The 25000-nt window shown below is 38.0% G+C and overlaps 3 protein-coding genes across 5 annotated transcripts in view; 1 reads left to right on the top strand and 2 right to left on the bottom strand.

Moving 5' to 3' along the window:
• LOC125483160 (cleavage and polyadenylation specificity factor subunit 3-like) overlaps nt 1–25000 on the bottom strand; it is an 81716-nt gene that overhangs the window by 9941 nt on the left and 46775 nt on the right. The window lies entirely within an intron of this gene.
• Nucleotides 567–13967, top strand: LOC125483066 (disintegrin and metalloproteinase domain-containing protein 17-like). Its single transcript, XM_048596465.1, has 7 exons — nt 567–694; nt 2082–2216; nt 5244–5369; nt 7743–7821; nt 8394–8482; nt 9380–9436; nt 13054–13967. Exons 1-7 carry the CDS (start codon nt 662–664, stop codon nt 13405–13407), a joined length of 873 nt encoding a protein of 290 aa, XP_048452422.1. The 5' UTR covers nt 567–661; the 3' UTR covers nt 13408–13967.
• iah1 (isoamyl acetate hydrolyzing esterase 1 (putative)) overlaps nt 16419–25000 on the bottom strand; it is a 12313-nt gene continuing 3731 nt past the window's right edge. For 2 of the 3 annotated variants that reach the window (XM_048596466.1, XM_048596467.1), the window contains exons 3-6: nt 24323–24471; nt 22095–22256; nt 18685–18806; nt 16419–16866 (exon numbers count right to left, since the gene is read on the bottom strand). In XM_048596466.1, coding sequence (XP_048452423.1) covers nt 16696–16866; nt 18685–18806; nt 22095–22256; nt 24323–24471 — 604 coding nt within the window. In that variant the 3' untranslated portion in view covers nt 16419–16695. The remainder of the gene's footprint in view (nt 16867–18684; nt 18807–22094; nt 22257–24322; nt 24472–25000) is intronic. The other variant, XM_048596468.1, reaches the window with a different exon arrangement.

Here is a 25000-nt window from a genome sequence, read left to right as displayed (position 1 = left end):
TAAATCCTGCCCTGGTTTGCCTTACCAAAATGCGACACCTCACATTTATCTAAATTAAACTCCATCTGCCACTCCTCAGCCCATTTGGCTCTTCTGATCAAGGTCCTGTTGTAGTCTGAGATCATCTTCGCCGTCCACTACACCAACAATTTTGGTGTCATCTGAAAACTTACTAACCATACTTCCTATATTCACATCTAAATCATTCATACAAATGACAAAAAGCAGTGGATCCAGCACTGATCCTTGTGTGCACCGTGCTGACTGGTCACAGGCCTCCAGTCCGAAAACATCCCTCTACCACAAGATAGCTCACTAAGAGGGAGAAAATGTCTCAATAAACTTTCAGCTTATTGCATTGTTTGGCAGCTTATTCCTAAAGTAAGTGGCACCTTTGCTGAAACAACAGTTAGGAGGACACACAATTTTCTGAACAATGTTTCCCATTTACCTTACCTCCTTAATTTTTATAATAAGTGCCATATCAGAATTGGTTGCCAGTTTCATTTGCCCAAGATTTTAAAAAAAGACGAAGTTATAAGCAAATTGAATTGTTTAGAAGTAATTATTTTGAATAATTATTTCAAAAGTGATAAGAACAGCCCATGCTGCAAGGATTGTCAATTTGAGAAAGCTGGAAAGAAGTGTCAGGAAGCAATCAATGCAACATGCAAAGGAGAATCTACTTGTACAGGTGAGTGCAAACAGAATCTCCTGTGTAAACGAAATTTTAAGAGTTTCTTGTCAACAACAATTGTGAAATATTTAATTGTGCTTCATAGGCTGCATGAGCCATTTAGACTTTTACTAGGGCTGTGAGGAGGAAAAAAAAACAAATGTAAAGGTGTATTTATGATGCAGCTAGGAATATACAGGCAAAGATTGAGTAGTCTGGCACATGACTTTTCACTCCACTTCCGAAGGAGAGTTGGTGGTTGGAATAGAATATGATCTCCTACTTTATGACACCATCTCTATAGGTCAGCGTTGCAGTGTGCCTCGAAAGAGCTTTTCCTAAAGAGTTAAGCCACAGCTGTATGCTAATTATGGCTGATGACAACATGCTGCTCGATAGCACTTGATATCCTTGCAGAGCCTGAAAAAGCCATTGTCCTGGGAATTTCAGAGATCGATGTGATTGATCGTGCAAATCTGGCTGTTGCTCAGCGCAGCATGACCTAAACCATATAGTGCTACTGGAAGATCTATTGTGATCTCCTATCACAACTAGTCAGCTGTTCACAACTGTGCTGTTTCACTTTACTTTGAGAACAGCAGTCTCTACCAACATGAATCATCAGCCAAGATGAGATATGTTTACCTCCCAGTGCAACTGTTCCTGACAATTTTTTCTACACCTCCTTTTCCAAAGGTATCATTCAGTGTGATTCTCTCTTTGGTGCAAGCAATGATGCAGAAAGAAAAAGGACATTCCAACAATTTGAACAAAGGATGTTCATAAAAATGTAAACATACGGGACTTAAAATGTTAACTGTTTTTCTCGCCACTGATGCTGCTTAGACATGCTGTGTTTTTCTAGCATTCTCTATTGGTTTCAGATTTCCAGCATCTGCAATATTTTGCCTTTATTCATAAAGTTGTAGGTGCCAAAAGAAAAGCTGTTAAGTTAAAATACCCTTTCCTTCATATTGCTGTGACCTCAAGGATGCTTCTAGCTACTTAGCAAGTGTGGAAGTAAATGGCAGGAAATATATGAATTGTGGATATGTCTTAGATGAATGCTAATGTGAAACTCAACTGTTTGAGGTGAGCTGTTTTTGGTTCTTTGTCTTGCTCAACTTAATTAATGAGAGAAGATAAATGAGATGACCTTTCCAGGAGGAAAGGGCTACTAACTGGTTTCTCCTCGAAGCTGCTAGATTGCTACCTAAAAATTGAGCATTAATGTCAGGAGAGCCTTGATAGTGCTCAAAATATTTTTTAGCTTATTGATCAGAAAGAGGTGACTTATTGCACAAGCTGACTGCTAGAATAATTATTTTAAACGGTTCCAAGTTTACTTAATAGATTGTATTCTCTTCATTTAGATTTCAACTCTGATAAAATCGTTTCTTTTTAGGGACTGACCAATTTTGCCCTCCTCCTGGTAATGCTCCAGATGATACCATCTGTGTGGACATGGGAAAATGTTTGCGGGGAGAATGCATTCCTTTTTGTGAGACAGAGAAAGGCCACAGCCCATGTGCTTGTAATGGTGAGTAAAAAGGTTTATTTTGCAGACATTTCTATGGGTACTCATCAACTGCTCAGATACACAGGGTCGCAAACATGATACAAATGCATTCAGTTACAAGGAGGAGTTGTACAAACTTGGATTGTTTTTGCTAGAGCGTTAGAGGCTGAGAGGTAATGTGATAAAATTATATGAAGTTCAGAGGCGTGAATAGTCGGAGTCATTTTTCAGTACGGAAATGTCAAATACTAGGGGACATAAGTTTAAGTGAGAGGGGGAAAATTTAAAGGAGGATAGGCAAGGCAAGTTTTTTTATTTACACACAAGGTGTGGTAGGTGCCTGAAAGGCATTGCCAGGGAATGTGGTTGTACTAGATACAATAACAATGTTTAAGAGCATTTACACAGGCACATGAACAGGCAGGGAATAGAAGGATACATTCCATATACAGGCAGAAAGAGTTATTTTAGAATGGCATCATGGTGGGCCAAAGGGCCTGTTCCTGTCCTGTACTCCTTTTTTTTTGTTCTGTAGAATATGAGACAAGAAGTGACATTACTACAGTTTTTTTTTGTTGTAAAACTTATTTTGGAGTATTTTCCTCCCTAGCCCACAGGGGCTTGGTCTGCTCAATTCCTCGGTCGTGCTGCTGGTTAGTTGGTTGTTTGTTCTTGCAGTGTGCGTGGTGATGGCAAGGTTGCATATATTACCCAACCTTAGTTAACTCAAGTTTTGGTGGACTTTTTTCTTGATGCATTTTGCTTATAATGCTCTAGCAATTGTTATTTGGAATTTTAAGATAATGACCCATAACAATGAAGAAATAACACTTGATGTCCAGGTCAGAACAATGAATGACACGGGGGTGATGGAATTTTTTGGCATTGCTGCTACTTTCTTTCTTTTCAGGTAATTTTTTACAATGTTTAATGTTAGCAACATCAGTACAGTATCAATTGTGGGGGATTTTTTGGGCTTGGTATTGTCTCATTGTTTAATAAAACCCATTCTCTGAGGTGAATACTGATGCAGCACATCAGAAATGGTGACAGGAGACTTGCTCAATGTTGCTGTTCTTTCAGTAATCATACTTTAAACTAGCAATAAAATTATTATTTATTAGAATTCATGGTCAAATGAGGTGTATTGTCATGAAGGAGGCAGATAAATAGAGATTGCAGATATGTTTGTTGGTTTTGGTCAAGTCAGCTACAAACTGGCTGGAATGAAAGTGGTGAATTAACTGGAATATATGTGCGGAATGGACTGCTTATCCTTCTGGTAAGTGAGAATTCTCTAAGGAGAAAAAACGTGTTTAAATGCATCTTTATAAATTGTTTTTTAAGCATATTGCTTTGAAAAGACTCATTCTAGCAACAACAGTATTTTTCAGTACTATAGTCAGTGTTGTTACTGATATCTTTTGATATGTAAAATAAGGGGTCTAATTCTAAAGTGAGTGCTGGAGCAGAGGGACTTGATGTGTATGTGCACAGGTCAAAGTGGCAGTTATAGGTGGAGAGAGTAATTAATAAAGCATACAATATCCTTGGCTTTATTTATAGGAACATAGAGTACAAGAGCAAGGAGGTGATGTTGAACTTTGTATAAGACACTTGTTAGATCCAAGCTGAAGCATTGTGTATAGTTATGGGTGCCACATTATTTGAAATATGTGAACATGTTGGAGAGAGTGGTTTACAAGTTTGGTTCCAGGAATGAGAAACTTCAGCTATGAGTATAGAGTGAAGGTGTTTGGACTGCTCTTCCTTGGAGAGTAGAAGGTTGAGAGGAGATTTGGAGGGGTTTTCAAAATCATGAGCTGGCTGGATAGAGTGGAAAAGCAGAAGCTGTTCCTACAGTTAAGATAAACAAGAATGAGATGATATAGATTTAAAGTGATGTGCAAAAGAGCAAGGGTGATATGAGGAAAAAAACTTGTTCACAGAGCGAGTAGTTAGGGATGGAATACCCTGCCTGAAAATATGATGGAAGCAGGTTCAATTGAGACTTCAGAGGGCATTGGATGATTATTTGGCACGAGGAAATGGTGTCTGTTTGAAAAGTTGGTGTAGGCACGATGGGCCGATAATGATTTTTTGATTCTGAAAATACATGATTTGAATGAACTATAAAAACCAAGTTTTAAAAGTAGCTTTTAAGGTAATTGATTCCAGCTTTGAAACTATACATACAGACTATAACATACAGCTGCATAGATACAGATCAAAGATGTTTCAAGTTTGATGTTTTTTGTTGTGTAAGCATATTTTGGCTGGGATAGTTCTGCTTAATGACTCAAATTCATGATGTATTGCAGAGGTACAGATATTGGATGAGGACATGATTAATTTATGCTGTGATATATCCCAATACAAGTTTTCAAAGTTACCAGTATGCTGTGGTTTTCAGATAAACCAGGCAAATTGTTTACTGACAAAGTCTTTAGTACTAAGGAACTTACTAAAAATAAATGTTATGAATAGCAAATAAAGGCAGGATTGGATCAGACTTGAGCCAGTAGCTATGAAATAAATTGCCAAAACAGCTTTGGAAGAAAATAGCATGAATAGGTTCAATAGATAACAACTGGGTATATTTTAGAGGAAGGAGAATTGAGGAACATAACTGTTTATGGAGGAATGAGAATTGAGGGATATAACTGGTTTTCTTTGTGGAGGAAGAAAGATTGAGAGAAATGGTGTATTTGAAATATCAAGTTGAGAGAATTCTTTTGGAGACAGAATTGTTGGCCAGTTGATCTTAACCTTCCTCAAAATAGTAAAATCGGGAAGTGTCACTGCTGCTCATGGAATCAAGTTTTAACTCGGTCATTGCCTAAAGCCGAGTGGTAACACGGCAATGATGGGCAGTTAGAGAGAATTGAAATCTTATGTGTACATTGAGAACATCCGGTGGATGACTCAACTTCATTTTTTTAGTTGAACTTTGGCATTACATTCTCATCTGACTACTTATGGTATTACTATTTCGTTGAATTGATGTATATTACAATGGTATTCTAAATTATTTTATTGTACTTAGAGACGGATGATTCCTGTAAAGTTTGCTGCAAAGATAATGGAACTTGCAGACCATATGTAGATCAAAACAACAAATTTCTGTATCTGCGCAAAGGGAAACCCTGCACAGTTGGATTCTGTGATGGACATGTAAGTGGTAACTCTTATTACTGAGTGATTATAGATGTATATCTACATTTTATGTGACTTATCGTAATTTTCTATTTAACAAGAACATGTTTACTATAAAAGGTTATTGTCCTTTTGTTAAATTTTTACTACTTTTCTAGCCATCTCAAATTATTTTTGAGCCATATCTTTATAAATCAGTCCAATGGGTAAATCACCACTTCTGAGATCGTAGACTGTTGGTGTTGTCTTAATGCTGGGGTAACCTGCTGGTGCCATGCCCTGGGGTAAATGAACTGCAAACCATATTTGGTAATTGCTTTTAGCTGTTGGACTGTTCTATAGTTCCACATAGTGCCATTTCAGGGTTTGAATGTAACGGACTACCTGAGCAAACCTTGTTTAGTCACTTAGTGTTTCTGTATTCACAACTGGAAGTTCTTTTATTTATTCTTTATTTAATTCTTTGCTAGAGCTAATTAATTAAACTCGTTTTAATAAGATTCGCTTTTTTTTCAGCAACTCCTTACCACACACTGCTTATCTTTCAGGATTATCTATTGTACTCCAAAGTCCTGTAGGGCAGAGAATTCTAAAGACTTACACTTTGAGTAAGGAAATTCCTGCTTCAAATGGCCTGCCTCTTATTTTGAGACTGTCCCCTGGTTTAGACTACCGTGGCCATGGGAAACCTCCATCTTATTTCTAGTTTGTCAATCCCTGTGAGAATTTTAAATGAGATCACCTCTCATTCTTCTAGAGAATATTGGCTCAGACTATTTAATTTTCCCTCATAGGATAATCCTGCCATCCCATGAATTATTTTAGTGAACCCTTTGTTGCACAATTGTATGCAAGTATATATTACCTTTGCAGATAAAAAATGAACATAGTATTCCAAGTGCGGTCTCACCAGTGCTTTCTCCGACACATTTTCTGTCTGTCCCTCTCTCCGTTGTAAGACTCAAGTCAGCAAACACTTTTTAGTAATGATCTGTTCAGGTGGCTTGTCATTTAGCTCAAATCACATGACTACTTGTAAGCGCTGCGTTGAACTGTAACCTTTTTAAGAGAGTCAGACTTATACAACCTATTTTCCTCCACTTTAGGTTCTTGCATAGCAATGCTATATTAAGAATCTTCATCACAGTTGCCTATTCATCATTATTTTAATCATTCAGATACAGACCCTTAAGTTGTTACTTTAAACTTTTTTTAAAATTCTGGACCTGTTAGGACATTAAGTTTGCAGTCACTGTCCCTTCCTGCCGTACTCTGATAGTCATTGCCTTTATGATACCTTGGTCTATTGCTTAGTTATTTCTCTTTGATTTACTCAACCATCTGCTATGTGATCCATTCCCTCATCCATTTAATTTAAATGTTCTGAGGAAGGGTCATTCTACCCAAAACATTAACTCTAATTTCTTTCCACTGGTGCTGCCAGACTTGCTGAGTTTTTCCAGCAATTTCTGTTTTTGTTTCTGATTTACAGCATCTACAGTTCTTTCAGTTTTTATTTCATTTAAAATCCTCTTTACCTTCCTAGTTTTACCACTTGCTGAGACACCGATCCCAATATGGTTCAGTTACAGTTCGTCCCAATGGTACAGTCCTCACTTTGCCTGGCACTGGTTCTGGTACCCCATGCAGGTATCCTGAACAACAACACGGCATTGTGCAGTTTTTGTTTTTTGTTGGCTGCAGAGTATGGTGTCTATTCCCTGACTATACCACTACATTCTTTGCAACTCCCCACTTGGATGATTTCCTGTACCATGGTGCTATGATCAGTCTGCTCATCCACACTACAACCCCCACTTTTGTCTGTGCAGGCTGTAAATACCTCAAACCTTTTGGATAACTACAAAGGCAGAGTCTTCTCTACTTGCAGCTTTTTTTGGGCCTCTGCTCTAGTTGGAATAGTCCTAGAGAAAATGCTGCATTTTTGGAAGCACTGTTTTCTGAATAAGACTGTCCTTTTTCCCTGATCAGATTAACATGGCAATATTAGGAGAAAAGTTTTGAGTTTGTCATGTCTGGTCCAACATTCAGCGTGCTAATTGTTAGGTTATTTCAGGAGTCAGATTTGAATTTGACTTCAGAGTTGGACTAAAATAACAGAAAATAATGGAAATGCCCGGTAGATCAGGTAGCATTTGTTGAGGTCAGGATGAAATTGTAAAAGGGCATTGTGATAGGGTGAAAGGCTGGAGAAATGAATGATGGATGGCGAAAGGTGATGATAATGAACCTGCATAATTGCAATAGCAGAGCCATTACTGCTGTTCCAAAAAAAAGTAATTCTGTAACTTTCATATAGTGTAACTGCAAGAGCCATTCATTGACTTAATGATGGAAAGGTAGCTTAATTATTTTTCTTTCTTCCTACAGGGTAAATGTGAAAAGCAAGTACAGGATGTAATAGAACGATTCTGGGATTTCATTGAGAAATTGGATATCAACACCTTTGGTAAGCTCAAATTTTTATTCTCCTACAATCTTTTATTTCTGCCTCCTCAAAAAATAAGGGCCTTCCCAATAAGTTGAAATTGTGATGTCAAAAATTGATTCTAAACTTTGAACATTTTAAAATCAGTTGAGTTTGGGGTAGATAAAATTATCCATAAAATGAATTATGTCGTTAACATTAAATTATAAATGTGTTGTCATGTTGGCATCACATACTAGACAAATCTTAAAGCTGACCATATGAATTTTTTTTGTCAAGAAACCTTTCCACGTTTGTGACTGTTAATTCTGTCAAAGAGATGAGGTGGTATGTTAGCTACTCGGTTTCTTACATGTATGCTCAAACTCTTGGAAGGGAGAGATTTGCAAACCTGTTCACTCAGATTGTAGAACACACTGTTATTAACTCACCAAGTGGCTGCCGTGTTGTGTTGATGCCCCATGTCAGAAACAAAAATCAGTGGACCATTATGTGCTTGTTTTGTTTTCTAACAAAGGATGAAACTTAGAAAAATGACCTTGTCAAAATTGAAAATGTTTTTTCTGAAAATGTTAATACTTCTCCTTTTATAGGGAAATTCCTAGCAGATAATATTGTTGGATCCGTTGTAGTATTCTCCCTCGTGTTTTGGATTCCCCTCAGTATTCTCGTCCATTGTGTGGTAAGAGAAAGAGATACATTTCCAAACATTTTTATGTTCATTCTTACTTGGCAGTTTGTGCAACATTGGTATCCAATGTTCTGTAGTCAGTTTTGCTTACTCGCACCTAAGAGGACTTATGATGGTGGTGTTCAGAGTTGCAAGGCTGTATTATGGTATGTCAGATGAAAAGTCACTACAGAAAGGAAGACATTAAAAGGGGTTATTTTTCAATAGTGCAAACTGGTTGGACTAGGTAATGTCCTACCAGAAAGTGGTGTAAGCAGAAACCTCTTAAAAGGGAGGGAGATAATATTTTAAAATATAAAAGGTACGCGGGAAGAAAAGTAGGGAAGTGAAACTAAATGTTGAGTTCAAAGGAAAAAACAAGTACTGGAGATTTTCTGAAGAAGGGTCTAGGCCCGAAACGTCAGCCTTCCTGCTCCTCTGATTTGCTTGGCCTGCTGTGTTCATCCAGCTCTACGCCTTGTTATCTCAAGTACCGGAGACAGTTTGGATGTCTGGATGCTTGTGTGAAGGAGAACAGGTAATGTTTTGTGTCTAATATGACTCCTCTTTGAAACTTGTTCATTTCTTGGCCAACTTTTATCTTTAGATGGGGGGAGTTCCACCTAAGGATACCTTTTATGGAGTTCGTGGTTATGCAGAATGTTTCTCAATACAACTACTGAGCTGTGACTAATCTCTCTTTTTTCTTGTAAATACTGTATTCAACCTTTTACAATCTAAGGATATTTCCAGAACAGCTTGTACGTGCCGAAAAGAAGCAGCATTTTGCCTAAATGTTTCTCAGTCAGTTTATGTGGAGGATCAATTGATTTTTAATATGTTGAAATTTCATCTATCGTGAAGGGGCACAGAGGTTATTTAACAGATACTTTTATTCTTTCCCTGTAGGATAAGAAATTAGACCAACAGTATGAAGAGAGCACGAAAACGTTCTTCCCTTCCAGTGTATGTATGACTGAAATTATCTGCAAGGTTTCTTTTCTAGCAGCTATATGTAGTTTTGTTATTTTCATGTCTGTTGGCAGACTTTTAAAGTAGTTCTGATATTTTTATTCAGTACAGAATTAACAAACTTCAATTTTAATAACTGAAGATGTTTCAAATTATTTTCCAGCCGGTTAATTACTTTTGTTTGTAGGGTAAACAGAGCCCATTTTTTTTTTCATTCAGTAATGCCATATGAATAGATTGAACAGCCAGATAATCATCATTTTCGTAGTGGTTGAAAGATTACTATTGGACTGGATATTGGGCCAATAATCTTCTGTTTAAGTAGTGCCATAATATTTAACATTTACCTGAAATGACAGTCAAAACATCACATAAATTATAATTCACGAACATGTTGTAATGCTGTCCTTACCTAAAACACATTTTGCCCATCTTCCTTTATATCCAAAATTTCCTGAAAATAACTGATCTGGGAACTGTGAAGCGATATTGTGCAAAATATAATTGATATTCTGTCACCTTAAAAGCTTGTTAACTGTGTTCTCTGGTGATTTTTTTAAAAAACTGGGACACTTTAGAGATGTGAATCAAAATAGAATTTACTCAGACTCTGCAGGATGAACCAGATGTACATTTCCTAATTTTCTTTTTGTAACTGCATATACCCTGTGACACACAGCCAATAACAGTGGCATACATTTATATAGAATATTTAACTTAGTAACCTGCCTCAAGATGCTTTACATGAGTATTATTAAACGAAATTTACAATAATGCCACAGCATGATATTAGGACAAGGTGGGAAAAACCCTGGTCAAAAAGCCTGGAATAGTGGTGTGAAGTAGCAAACAGGACTGTTTTTCTCACAATAAGTTCCTCCAGCAACAATCTTATGAATCTACTCAAGTATGAAAGAATGTTGTACCTACTGGAGGTGGTACTAATTTTCACATTCTGTCAAAGAATGTTACCACTGTACAACGCTTACCTTGCTGGCGTCAGTTGTAAATGGCTCTGGTCACAGTTAATACCTTCATGCTGTCTCTTACAAGCAGATAAATAACTGGGCTCTTAAGAGATTGTGTATACACCTGAATCAATTAAGCATCTAATTTGCATTTATTTCTTTCTCTTCTTCCCTAAGAGTGCTTACTGATGCTAGGGTGGTTTCACCTTCCAGTATCTTTCACAAATGTTCAGTTGAGAGTCTTGATGGTGAACATTATTAATAGGTTATGCAGAATTGCAACAAATCCATGTTTATTTATTATCGCCTATTGTGCGTAAAGAGTTAGAGTTGCACAGCACAGAAACAGACCCTTTGCTCCAAATTGTCCATGCCGATCAGATATCCTAAATTAATCTAGTCCCATTTACCAGCATTTGGCCGAAATCCCTCTTAAACCCTTCCTATTCATATACTTTCTCGCTACCTTTTAAATGTTGTTATTGTACCAGTCTCCACCACTTCCTCTGGCAGCTCATTCCATGCACGCACCATCCTCTGTGTGGAAGAAGCTGCCCCTTAGGTATCTTTTAAATCTTAAACCTATGCCCTCGAGTTTTGAACTCCTCCACCCTGGGGAAAAAACCTTGGCAAGTCACCCTCCATTTCCAAAACAATGCAACAGCTTATAAAACAGTAATTACTGCTCCTAGAATTTGAGGAAGTCAAACGCTGAAAATACCTCAATAAGGAATAACTCTTACAGCCACAATTTTTTGCCTTCCTCCATCTTGGATTACCCAGAATCCTCACTCACGAAATAGTGTTCAGTATATATACTGTTGCTGAGTTGCCCTCCCTGACCCTCCTATGAAAATTGCTATTACCAAAATTAACTTCTTCAGTTGTCACCCAATAATTCAGCGAAAGAGATATTATGACCCTTCTGGGTTATGTAATACATTTACTTAGGATAGGACCCGAGTGTTTTTTTTTGATTCACTATTCTGAGAATAGTATTAATTGTTGGTGAAAAAGAGTGAGAAACAAGACTTGTTTAAAGTGACTGGATCACAATTTTGCAACCATTGAAGCAAATTTTTGTGTTAACACACCTCCCATTAGTCACCTAGAAACTTTGTTTTCCATGAAGTGTTAACACGTGCATTTTCTAGCAAACCTCATTGATTTATTATCCCTGCCTTGCTACTTTTGACCTTCTTGTTTTTCATTAAAAGGTATTCTTGCAGTTTTTCTGAATAGATAGGATTAATTAGGCAGGGTTTTTTTTTGTTGCATACTTTAATTCAGTGGAAGATAGATTCCCATCACTCAGTGATTCACTGTGAAACATACTGAATTTTAATTTTGGACTCAGCACTGATCATGAAATGTCCAACCATCTAGCTAATTCCCTTAACATGATCGGTTCATAAATAAAGACCTAAAATAATCTCAGCGGAATTACACTGTTATGGAATTCTTGTTATTTACTTAAATTTAGAACAAATGATTTCAAATGGTAGCTGCAACCAAAGTAATTGCTTTGACTGCCCTCAAACATTCTGTTGTGTAAGTAGTTTGGTAATTACAATGTGTAATGTAGTTTTCTGGTACTAAGTAGAAAATCTTATAAAACCTAATAAATCCATCACTTAGATCCGTATTCTAAAATTAAGTGTGCACCCACACTTTATCAATTGGACATTAATAGGATTTCTGCACTCAGGAAATGAATGTTCCACACTTATGAATCTACAATTATATTCAAGAATATTGCCAACAATCCAGTACTAAGATGCTGCATTAGTTTGTTGAACTTGAAATGATATAGAATTGTAAGGTACATGGCTTATTTGTCTCATTCAAGTCTGAAGAAAATGTAACACTGTAAATCTGTAACCATAGGTTGTGAAATAAACACCATAAAAGCAGTTTACTAATGTAAATGCAGTAGAAGTCCATTATAATACACCTGTTGGGGTCCAAAAAGTAAAACTATTGTAAGCTAGACTAAATTTAAATTTTCTTCTATTTTAACCAGTGAAATTAAGCTTTAAATAAAGATTTACCTCTTGGAGCCATGTACCTCCTGCATTCCCCATAAGCAAAAGAGATGTATATTGAATTATAGTATGACAGATTGCTGCTGTATTTTCTGTTTCATTTTAAGTTATTAACTGTAATGGTTATCACATAGTGGGATGTTACTGTGCACAATTCAGAGGTAGCTGTGGACTATAAATTTGATTATTTTAATAAATCTGGAATGAAAATCTAGTGTAATTAATGGTGACCATGTTAACTACAAGATTGTTGTAAAATTTCTAACCGGTGTAATAATATCTCCTAGGGAAGCAAATCTGCCATCTTTACCCGGTTTGCTCTGTATGTGACTCCAGGCCTGCAGGAATGTGTCCACTCTAAACTGACCTAGCAAATCATTCAAATTGTGGAGAAAATTGTCACCTCCAAATTCCTTGGGGTAATATGTGTGCCTAGCCAGTAACATCCCATACTGTGAAAGAATAACAAGGCACAACTACCATAAACACATGTGGTGCTAGTGCAATTCTTGGATGCTTGATTGTAACGTTTAATTTGTTATTTTTGCAAGCAAATGCATTAGCTTGTGAAATATAATTTTTGAAATATTTATGACAGAACCCGGAGATGTTTAGCAGCCTAGAGTCTGCCTCAGTACGAATAGTGAAGTCTCTTCCTCAATCCACAAGCCGTTTTCAACTGCCACCAGCCCCACCGCCACAAGTAACCGTCCCAACAATGGCTGCACCAACAAAAGCTGACCATCATCGGATGGACACTATACAGGAAGATCCTAGTGCTGACTCTCTAATTGGTGAGAGTGGGTTAGATGAGGTTCCTTTTCCAAATAGTAGCCAAGCAGCAAAGTCCTTTGAAGATTTAACAGGACATACTGTCAATAGGAGTGACAAGGCATCTGCATTTAAATTGCAGCGGCAAACCCAGATTGACAGTAAGGAGACAGAGTGCTGAGTTCTTCAGTCAGAGTAGTCTTTTTTTATAAAACTGAATTATTTATCATGCGGCTGCTCTGATTTTTTTTACAAGTTGGATCCATCGATGTGTAAATTTGATATGGTATTTTGCCAACTGTTGCAGTATTTTTTAAAACAATTTGTTTCTGACTTAAGACTCTCATAACTGGCCCTGAAGAATGCAACTCTGATTCTAAAGTTTTTTAAAATAAATAAATTTGGCCCAAACACAACTAATGGCAAATAACGAAATTCAACTGTAGTTGAATTAATTATAATGTTCAGTGCATACCTGGACAGTCATCAAGTCTTGCATGTAATGCAAGTATTTTTCTTTCTTAAAAAAAAATTGACATTGCTATTTGAAAGGACTGATACACAGTTTGTTAGCTTATCACATTTATAACTAACACTTCAGACTTTTTACCCCGTATCAGTACTTGCAAGCAATGTGGGCAGATTGCTGCAATTTTTGTAATGATTTAAGCTTTTGTGAATATAAAAACTTTGGGGAACTGTTATGATAGCATTGTACTTTAATAAAGTTTGGATTTTTAATTAATTTGTCTGTTTTACCAATGAACCTCGAATATTGGGGGTGGGGGAAATAAAACTATAAAATATAAGAGCGGAATTAGGCCATTCACCCCATCAAATCTGCTCTGCCATTCGGTCATGGTTGATATGTTTCTCAATTCCATTCTCCTGCCTATTGCATGTAACCTTTGATCCTTATATTTTTAGAATCTACCTACCTCAGTCTTAAATACACTCAATGACTTGGCCTCCACAGCCAGTGAGTTCAACTGATTCACCACCTCTGCCTGAAGAAATTCTTCCTCGTCTCCCTTCTAAAGGGCTGACCTTTCACTGAGGCTGTGCACTCAGGTCCTAGTCTTTCCTACTAGTGGAAGCAACTTCTCCGCGTCTGCTTCATCCAGGCCTCTCAATATTCATTAAGTTTCAATCAGATTCCGCTCCCCCTCCCCCACCAACAAACCCAGCGTTTTCAACCACCCCTCATATGACAAGTCCTTCATTCCAGGGACCATTCTTATGAATCTCCTGTGGACCCCCTCTAAGGCCAGCACATCCTTCCTTGGATACGGACCCGAAAATTGCCCACAATATTCCAAATATGCTCTGACCAGAGCCTTTATATAGCCTAAGCAGTACATCTCTGCCCTTGTATTCTAGCCCTCTTGAAATGAATGCTAACATTACGTTTTCTAACTATCAACTGAACTTGCAAGTTAACCTTAAGATAAACTTAAACTAGGTCTCCCAGGTCCCTACGTACTTCAGATTTCTGAAAGCTTTTCCCTGTTTAGAAAATAGCCTACCCCATTCTTCTTCGTACCAAAGTGAATAACATCACACTTTCCCACATTGTATTCCATCTGCTACTTCTTTGCCCACTCTCCGAGGCAGTCCAAGTCCTTCTGCAGCCTCCCCATGCCTCAACGACACCTGTCCCTGTACTTACCTTGTCATCTGCAAATTTAACAATGCCCTACAGTTCCTTCGTCCAAATTGTTAATGTATCACATGAATAGTTGTGGCCCCTTTGAACTTCAGGATGGCAACTGGTGACTAGCGATGGCAAGGATAAAGACCTCTTTATCTCCACTGTTTGCCTTCTGCCAGTCAGCCATTCCTCTGTCTATACAAGTACCTTGGCCCTAAAACCGTGGGCTCTTACTTGGCAGCCTCCTGTGCAGCAACTTGTCAAACCTTTTGGAAATGCAAATAAATCATGTACAATGGCTCTGTTTTGTCCAATTTCCTTGTTACCACCTTCAAGGAATTCTAACAGATTTATCAGGTATGATGAAGCGATGCTGACTCAGTCCTATTTTACAATGCACTTCCTACTAATCCGCAATCTTTTCCTTAATAATGAACTCTTAAAATCATACTAACAACTGGAGGTCAAGCTAACTGGTCTATATGCTCTAAATAGGTTATGTAAGTATCACTAATTATTCAGAATGATAATCAGTATGGAAACTTCTATTACTATACGAGTGAAATTTTAAGAGCAGAGTTTTGAAAATGACAGGTGGTGAGAATGATGTGACTTTATTGATCAGGCCTGTCACTATCAGTCAGGTTGTTTGCGAGGATGGCCACGAGTCTGAAATTAAAACAAACCTGAAAATTGTTTGCCGATCTAGCAGGAGGTCAGTTAGCTCAGTAGGCTAGACAGCTAGTGTGTAACATGGAGTGATATCAATGGTGTCAGTTCAATTCCTGCACTAGGACTCTCCTCCTTAACCTGGGAAAAGGGAAAGAACAGGGGAATGGGACAAGTTAGAATACTCTTATTTTGGGCGGCACGGTGGCTCACAGCGCCAGGGACCCGGGTTCAATTCCACCCTCGGGTGACTGTCTGTCTGTGTGGAGTTTGCATGTTCTCCCTGTGTCTGCATAGGTTTCCTCCCACAGCCCAAAGATGTGCAGACTAGGTGGATTGGCTATGCTAAATTGCCCTAGTGTTTAAGGATGTGTAGATTAGGTGAGTTATAGGGGTCTGGGTCTGGTTGGGAGGCTCTGAGGGTTGGTGTAGACTTGTTGGGCCAAAGGGCCTGTTTCCACACTGTAGGGATTCTATGATCTACAGTATTTTGTTTTTGTGTTAACCCACAATCTGAATGGATCTACTCAAGCTGTCTCTGTACAGATATTGAGCTTCTTTACAGACCTAAAGACGAGATTTTTAGTGGGTCGTCAGCCACCACCACCTCTCAGTTAAGTTAAATTTTTGAACTAGAATCATCATAGATGTGTTGTATCAGACCCTTAGGCACACAGTATTGGAAAGAAGTGGGATTAAAACAGGCATCTATTCTATTCCACGAGCACAGACATAATAAGTTCATTCTGTGCGGTGACTTTGTTTTAGTTCTATGCAGACAAGGATACCAACAGTAGGAAGTTACAGAAACTATTGGTATTTTTTAATGAGAAAAGCTGCAAAGCAATGAGATCCACATAAGATTGTAGCAGTAATTTCAAATTGTTACTTCAGCATCACTTTATTTTGAAGCTTTTACATGTTTCAGATATCCGTGTATTATTCATATCTTTCCTTTCATTACTCTTATGAAGCAAATGATACTTAATTGAAACCTAAAATATAAAACTGGAATTCATTTGCTGCCTCCTGAAAAGTTTCCGTCATACAAATGTGTCTTGTATGTTTGCTGTCACTCTTCATAACTGCTCCTGAGGTCCATACATATTCCATTGAAATGTTTAATGTGTTGAAACCCTCTGTGATTAATTACACCAGGAGGCTGGCTTCAGGATTCAGGTGATCGATGTTACTCCAGTGAGGCAGAATCATTGGTAGTCTTTCAGTTTTCTTTTCCAGCAGGGTCCATAAATGGGTTTCCAGAAATTTATTCCCTTTCTCTGATAAATGCAGTCCATCCGAAAGGTAAGAGGAAAAGTCCTGTATTGCGTTTTTAAAAGAAAGGGATCTTCAAAGTTATGTGTAGTAGTTATTCGCAGACAAGATGGCTAGCTGTGTTTTGGAATGTCTACAGCTGCAGCAGTGTTGAAACATAAATTGAGTTTAGGTAATTGTATATTGGCAGTATGGTAGTATTTCATGCTTCAGTTCTACAGGGCATTTGTAAAACCACGGTTGCGACAGTGTACAGTACCGGTCTGCTTATTTAAAAAAGGGTGTAAATGCGTTGGAAGCAGTTCAAAGAAGGTTTACTAGACTAATACCAGAAATGAATAGGGTTTGCTTATGTAGGAAATCTATACAGGCCAGGCTTAAAGAGGCAGTTTCCTCTTGCAGAAGAATCCAGAACTTAAAAGGTCACTATTTTAGGAAAAAAAAGTCAGCGGTCACCCATTTATGACCAAGATGATACTCTTCAAGAGGCAATAGAAGGAGAATTCTTGAATATTTTTAAGGCAGAGGTAACTAAATTCTTGACCAGCAAGGGGATAAAAGATTATTAGGATAGATGGGAATGTGGAGTAACCAGATCAGCCATAATCAAAAAGTGAAGTGGCCATATGCAGTGTTGTGTCAGGAAAGCAGGACACTTATTAAACCATAATGCAATCAAGAATGAATTCTGGTCAATCAGATTACTGACATGCATAGAAACCTGCTGATGATTTCAAAATCCAGAATTTATTTTCTTTAGATTGTAAACTTGGTAGGTTTAGCCAAATTTAAGCAAGGGTGAGGAAGAACTCTCTTGTCGTATTTGCACGCAAAGTTTTTCATGAGCTTTAACATGCTAAAACTATGCTGTATAACCCTAAAATGGTTTCCTGCTGCTTGTGCAACTAGAACCACTGTACTTTTAGTGCATTAACTTGCTAGATTATCTGTACTAGCGTTGACAGCTTCAGTCTCCGCTGCTCCAAGTTTTATTACTGAGTCAACAACTTGGCTGATAAACCATCAATCTATGGGATACACCACTGCATAGTACAATCCAATTAGTTTATTTCTTGGAACCTTTTTACGCAAGTGCAGGAGATGCGACACTTCACATTTTACTTCCACTCTCCTCACCCATTCAAGGCCCAAACATTTCTAAGTGTTACAGCTGTTACCATGAACTTTTATTGTATTTGCTGCTCATAATATGGTCAACTTTATACTGAAGACACTAAATACAGACAGAGACCATTTTATGGAACACCTCTGTTCAACCTGAAAGTGTGACCCCGAGCTTCTGATCATCTGACATTTTAATTCTCCACACTGGGGCGACACGGTGGCTCAGTGGTTAGCACTGCAGCCTCACAGCGCCAGGGACTCGGGTTCGATTCCACCCTCGGGCGACTGTCTGCGTGGAGTTTGCACATTCTCCCCGTGTCTGTGTGGGTTTCCTCCGGGTCCTCCGGTTTCCTCCCACAGTCCAAAGATGTGCAGGCTAGGTGGATTGGCCATCCTAAATTGCCTGAAGCTTTCATGGGTGTGTGGGTTATAGGGGGATGGGTCTGGGTGGGATGCTCCAAGCTCCAAGGATCGGTGTGGACTTGTTGGGCCTAAGGGCCTATTTCCACACTGTAGGGATTCTACGTTCTATGAATTCCACTGTCTGTCACACTAATCTCTGGGCTCTGTTACGATCAACATGATGCACTGCAGCAGCTCAGAAAGGCTCTCCTAACAGCACCTTCCAAACCCACAAGTCTACCAATAAGCACAAGGGCAGCAAGTACATGGAACCAGCACCTACAAGCTTCCCTTCCAAACACTGATTGTTCACATTGCTTCTTATTGTTTCCTTACCTGATTTTTCATTTGCATCAAGGTGCAGAGATCAAGCACATCAGTTCCACATTCTTTTGCTACCTTGACACAGACCCCAGCGTACTGGTTGGTTACTGAATTATATCTGTTTAATTTACTACCTAAAAGAAAAGTCAGAACTGAAAGTTATTTTTCATTGTAATAGATGATGTTATCAATAGCAACCATATTTACAGTTTGAGGAACTTTGAAGCACATCTCTGGTTTATCAATGCTGAATCAGACACTACAATTAGAAGGGGGAATGTTAATTGGATACTTTGTTCTGGGAAGAAGCGACTTCTCTTAGTCTAAATACTACAAAGTCAGGTATTTATATTTATATCCAGAAAGTAGCACAGAATGAGCCTCTGCTCTGGCACTATTCCAACAAGTTTGATATTCTTAGAGCTTGTGTAAATGAGAGTAGGGATGATCAGCAAACTGACCATGACATGATGGTGCTGGGTTTTTTTTCAACTGAGGCAGTTAAAGGAATGTATAAGTAAAAGATGGTAAAGTAAGGTTAGAGGAATAGATGCTGTTTTCTGCACTTGAGCAAGAATTCTGAAAATTTGAGAGGAAGGACAAGGCAATAGTGCAGGGTAGCAATATGAATAATAAGAACTAAAGTGTAATGGGAAAGGATAAAGCATGCAAACATGAGTGTGCCAGAAAAAAGGGTGAAAGATTTCTTTATCTGAATATACATAGTATTTGAGCAAGATTCATGAAGGAATTCATAATGACAGAAATAAGTAGGTATGATGATAGCCATAATAAAAATATGGTTGCAAGGTGACAAAGGATGGGAATTGATTATTCAAAATTTCTTGACAGTTTGAAATTGAGGTGGTAGAATTGGTTTGTTACTATTTAGGATGAAATTGGTACAGTAGTGAGAAATAATCTTCTCAGTAGGGGAAAGAAATCAATTTTGAATGGTGGTAGGTCCCTCAATAGGGTCTAGTTAAGGATATTATCAAATTGAAAGAAAAGGTATATAAAACTGATGATTTGTGGTATGCCATAAGACTGGCAATATTTTAGGAACCAGCACAAGATGGATTTAAAAAAAAAAAAAAGACAATTCAATAAAACAAAAATTAGACTGAGAGTTTACTAACAAAACAGTAAGAGCTTCTACAGGTATATAAAAATAGAGTAGGTGAAGTGCACATTAGTCTGAAAGGATGGAAGACATCAATGTTTATATTTATATAGTGTCTTTCACATAATGAAACATTCCAAGGCACTTCACAGGGACACTGTTTAATAATGTATGACACATAGCAAATGACCAAAACATTTGCTCAAAAAGTTAAAGTTTAAGGAATGTCTTAAATAAGGTAAAGAGACAGTCATAAGGAGAGAATTCCAGAACTTAGCCTTAAGCAACAGGAAGTTTGAGAGAGAGCACAAGAGACCAAGAGGAAAGAAATGCTTCTTCCTTACGTTCACAATTTATTCACTTGTAATTACACCTAAAGGAAACAATGTAGGAGCGGGAAAAGGCTATTCAATCCAATCATCAAAGATTTCAATGCCTTTTACTCACCCCAACCCCAGAATCCTGTATGCTGCTGCTAATCAGAAATTTATCAATCTCTACCTTAAACATACTTGAAGACTGAGCTTCCCACAGCCCACTGTGGTAGAGAATTCTGAGGTGCACAATTCTCTGTATAAAATACTCCTCATTTCAGATCTAAGTGTGTGAGTTAATGGTGGATCTGAATTCAGTAAAAATCTGGATTTAAAAGCTGGCCTAATTAATGATTTCAATGTAACCACTGTTGATTGTCACGAAAACACATCAGGTTCACTAATATTCCTCGGGAATGCAAATCTGCCATTCTTACCTGGTCTGACCTACATGTGACTCCACACCCACAGCAATATGGTTGCTTCTGAAATGCCCTCCGGACAATTGGCAATGGGTAGTAAATGCTGGTCCAGCCAGTGATGCCCACATCCCATGAATGAAAAAAAAATGTGACTCCCCTTATTTTTAAATTGTGACCTCTGGTTCTAGACTCCTTAACTAGGGGAAACCTCTTATAAAATACTTAAAGGGATAGACAAGTAAGTTTCAATGAGGTCACCTCTCCTTCGAAACTCTGGGAAAACTGGGCCTGTATTCCTTAATCTTTCTCTTCATAGGACAGTCCTGCCTCCCCAGGAACCAGTTTGGTGAACCTTCACTGCACTGCTTTTATGATGATGCTATCTTTCTTGAGATACGACCAAAATTGCACATAATCCAGACAGAGTTTAACCAAGCTCCTGTATAATTGAAGCAAGACCTCACTATTCCTGTACAACTCAAATCCTCTCGCAATAGAGACTAACGTTTCATTAGGTTTTCTAATGTCTTGTCAGCCTCAAATGACTTATCAACAATTACACCTAGGTCCCAGCATTCCCTAGGCATGGAACCAGAAGTCAATGATGTTCTCCATGTTGGTATGCTGATTGCTGTGCATGGAATGTTGGAGCAGTTGTGCATCCATAGCCATGCAGCTTAGATGGAATGTTGCCTGGCCCCATTATACATCTCCACTATCCAACTTCTTACCATTTAGGAAATACTTTGCACATATGTTTCTACTACCAAAGTGGATAACCTCACATTTTCATCTGCCATGTTCTTGCCCATGCACTACGAGTGTCCAAATGCTCCTTAAGCCGCTTTACATCTTCCTCACTACACACACATCTCCATTTAGGTGTGTACCACTTGATACCCAACTCCACATCATTGATACATATTGTGAGCAGCTGGGGCCCTAGTACTGGTCCTTAGGGTACTCTATTACTCACATTCTACCAATGAAAGAATGATAGTCATGCCTTTTAATGTATTTGTGTTCAGGCCTTCATTATTTCCTTAATTCAGATTTAACACCCTTGCATCAGAATTAACTAGCTTGCTTTCAAACATAATGTAAAATTCTATCATATTGTGCTCACTCATCCCTAAAGGTTTTTGTTTTACGTCGATGTCAAGTAGCTCATTTTCATTGCCTAATACTAGATCAAAATTAGCACATCCTGTCCTGGTTACTATGCAGCCATGTTTCTGTAATGGCAATTAGATCATACCCATGTATCTTTGTGACTTTAAGATCACCTACCTTGTGAACGTGCGCAGCATTCACATAAGAGTACAACAGAACTGCTGATAAATTTAGAACATACACATTTTAAAAGGGAATAAGTAACATTTTTACATTTTCTACAAAGTTCAAAATAATCTAAATTGGTAGCTGGATGTTTGAGGTCGGAGTGTACCTTGAGACTGATTTCTCAGGTGCTTTTCTCTATCCAGTAACAATCACAGGAACTAGAGATTCTAATGATGCGAAGTTTGTGTTTCTAGCTTGTGCATTTGAACATGTTTATGTTACCTTTGGCAATGCACTCCTTTTCCCAAGCTGATTCATCCAGTGGAGATGGAGTTATCATGATCACCTTGTCTTCACAAATATCTATAGACTTCAGGTATTGGACTATACGTTTCAGATTCTCAGCATACTCGGTGATAGGAATATGTTGCGCTGGATTTATATCTAGTCTCACAACAAAACAAAATGATAAATCACCAGAGTGCAAATCATACACTGAAGCTCTCTACTCAACTATTCCACCTTTCAGTGTAAACAAACTCTCCATTTCTGAAATCTCTTATGAATGCTTTATGGTACAGTCTTTTCCAACATACCTGTCAATATTTTTTCCCCCCAAAAAGAAATTTAAAACCATATAATAAATTTATGTAATTTCTACATTGCCTTCAGTTTGATGGTTTTAAGGACTCTGGAACAGATTTGGTTTTAAAAAAATTCACTTTTAAAAAAATTCACTTTTATCGATTCCTTTCTTTCCCTTCTGTCCTCTTCAGTACGCTGTTCCTATGCTCAAAAAAAAACTGCTCACAACCAATCAACAAATGATGTGAGAAAATAGTCTTAAATCTTATGGATAACAGTTATTGCTAAGTAGATGTGTTTCTCAGCATTGTTTTTCAGTGAAAAACTTCTAAATTTATCACTTTTTAATTTTTTTTTGCATTAATCCTAAGTTTAAGAGTCAAGGTGGGGAAATCTAACGACTTGCAACATTTTATAAAACAGCCAGGATCCCCACCTTGTTTCAGGCTCTTTCCTGTGATTGGATGATGCATGTTTCAATTTCAGGTCTGTGCTGGAAAGCTGTCCCCCAATGTGCAAGGGAATTAAACTTATGTTATAGCAAAAAAAAAAATGCAAAATTCCCAGTTGCAATCACCATGCTGTAATTCCTGCTGGAATGGAGCAAAGCTGGTAATCAGGTGACAGCAATATTGGGTTTGGCAGTGATAAACAAATATACCACCGAGTTAAATAGTTTGTTTACACCTGTTGCAACAAATATTTTGATATGCTGATATTTGTATTTAGCACACAGCTGCATCACACTTAAAACATGGTTCTCGTCAAGGTTTGGGAGCCAATTACAAAAAGTTTCCTGCGTGAAAGAAAGAGGAATTTTATTATCTTTTTACTGGAGAAAAAGATAATAAAACAAACACAGGTAGTAAGCTTAATAATGAGGGAATGTCTGCTCGAGACAGGAAGATTTTTTAAAAATAATTCACTCCTGGGATGTGGGTGTCACTGACTGGGCCAGCATTTGTTGCCCATCCCTAGTTGCCCCTGAGAAGGTGGTGAGCTACCTTCTTGAACTGCTACAATTAATGTGCTGTATGTGGACTCTCAGTGCTGTTAGGGAGGGAATTCCAGGCTTTTGATCCAACAACACTGAAGGAACAGCGATATTTTTCCAAGTCAGGGTGGTGTCTGACTTTGAGGAAAACTTGTAGTTGATGTTCCCATTTGTCTGCTGCCTTTGTATTTCTAGATGAAGTACTCTAGGCCAGGCAAAGGCATCCACTAGACCCAAAACATTAACTCTGCTTTCTCTCCACAGATGCTGCCAGACCTACTGAGTTTTTCCAGCAATTTCTGTTTTAATGTTGGCTCACAGTTTTGTTTATCTCTCATTGATTTCACAAAGCTTGCCTCAGTCTGAAAAGGAAGAAACATGAACATCAAATAGCTGCAGTCACATGACCACTGCAGCTATTTGATGTTCATGTTTCTTCCTTTTCAGAACCATTTCAGTCTGTGAGGATCTGAGGTATTAAAATGAATATTGAGAGTCCATGTTTTACCACTGTTGTAACACACTGAACACAAATGGTGGGCCTGTATCTCATGCTCTAAGTGAGGATAACAACAGCATAAAAATCTAAAGAAGAACAGATTCCACCAACAGCTGACTGTTTTGTGGGTTGCTGGCAGTCAAGCCCAATTGTACATTCATTTAACAAACACACATAAACAAGAACACTATAAATAATGATCTCCTTCTGATTTCGGTCATACTGGGATCAAGTGCAGAATCCTGATGATTACACCAGCTGGGATCAACTAACAGCATAGCCTGGAAATCAAACTTAAGAACTTGCTTATGGTTAACTTCAGCTTTGATTGTGTTTCTACTCAGCTGAGTAACTAGGATATTTCTAGCTGACATTTGCTAAAAGCTTGAGATACAGCAGTCTGAGAGCAGAGGTACTGTGTATAATACCTACCTTTCAGGGCAGAGTCATTTGCTCCAAAAAAGACTGCAACAGCAGCAATTGTTTCTTGGTCAGCAGGTTGAGTAATAATTTTTGGCAGAACAGTTAGGGCCCACTTTGTGTTATAACCTGATAAGCCACGGTTCAGTACATCACACTTCCTACAAAAATAGTTTATAATTTATTGTGGTAAAGTAATAACAGGAGTTGTGTTATATACACTCAAGGCAAGAAATCCACATTACAATTATATATACTGCTTGCATACTCATTCTTGGAAATTGTTCCATTTTTCTGGCAGCAACTGTCATAATCATATCTATGACTTTGAGGTTTGACTGCTTTAATGCTCTCCTTTAACAAATCTTTAACCATCTACAATTTGATATAGAACGTCACAACCCACTTCCACTCCTGCTTCCCTTACTTTTCTTCACAGATGCTGCCAGACCTGCTGAGCTTTTCCAGCAACTTCTGCTTTTGTTCCTGATTTACAGCATCTGCAGTTCTTTCGGTTCCCTTACTTTTATTCTCACCAGGATCCTCTGTTCCCTTCTGAATCAATTTTAAGATCAAACCCCACCAAGCACCTCCATGACCAAGTGTTACCTCAATTCCTCTTGGCTCAATATCCTCAATTTCACAAGCCTTCACAGCTTTGATACTGTGGTATTTCCCATTCCATCTTCT

This window comes from Rhincodon typus, chromosome 5 (assembly GCF_021869965.1).
Source record: "Rhincodon typus isolate 14 chromosome 5, sRhiTyp1.1, whole genome shotgun sequence".
NCBI classification, from domain to species: domain Eukaryota; kingdom Metazoa; phylum Chordata; class Chondrichthyes; order Orectolobiformes; family Rhincodontidae; genus Rhincodon; species Rhincodon typus.
Note: the sequence above shows the minus strand (reverse complement) of the source record. Positions and strands in the feature narration are given on the sequence as shown.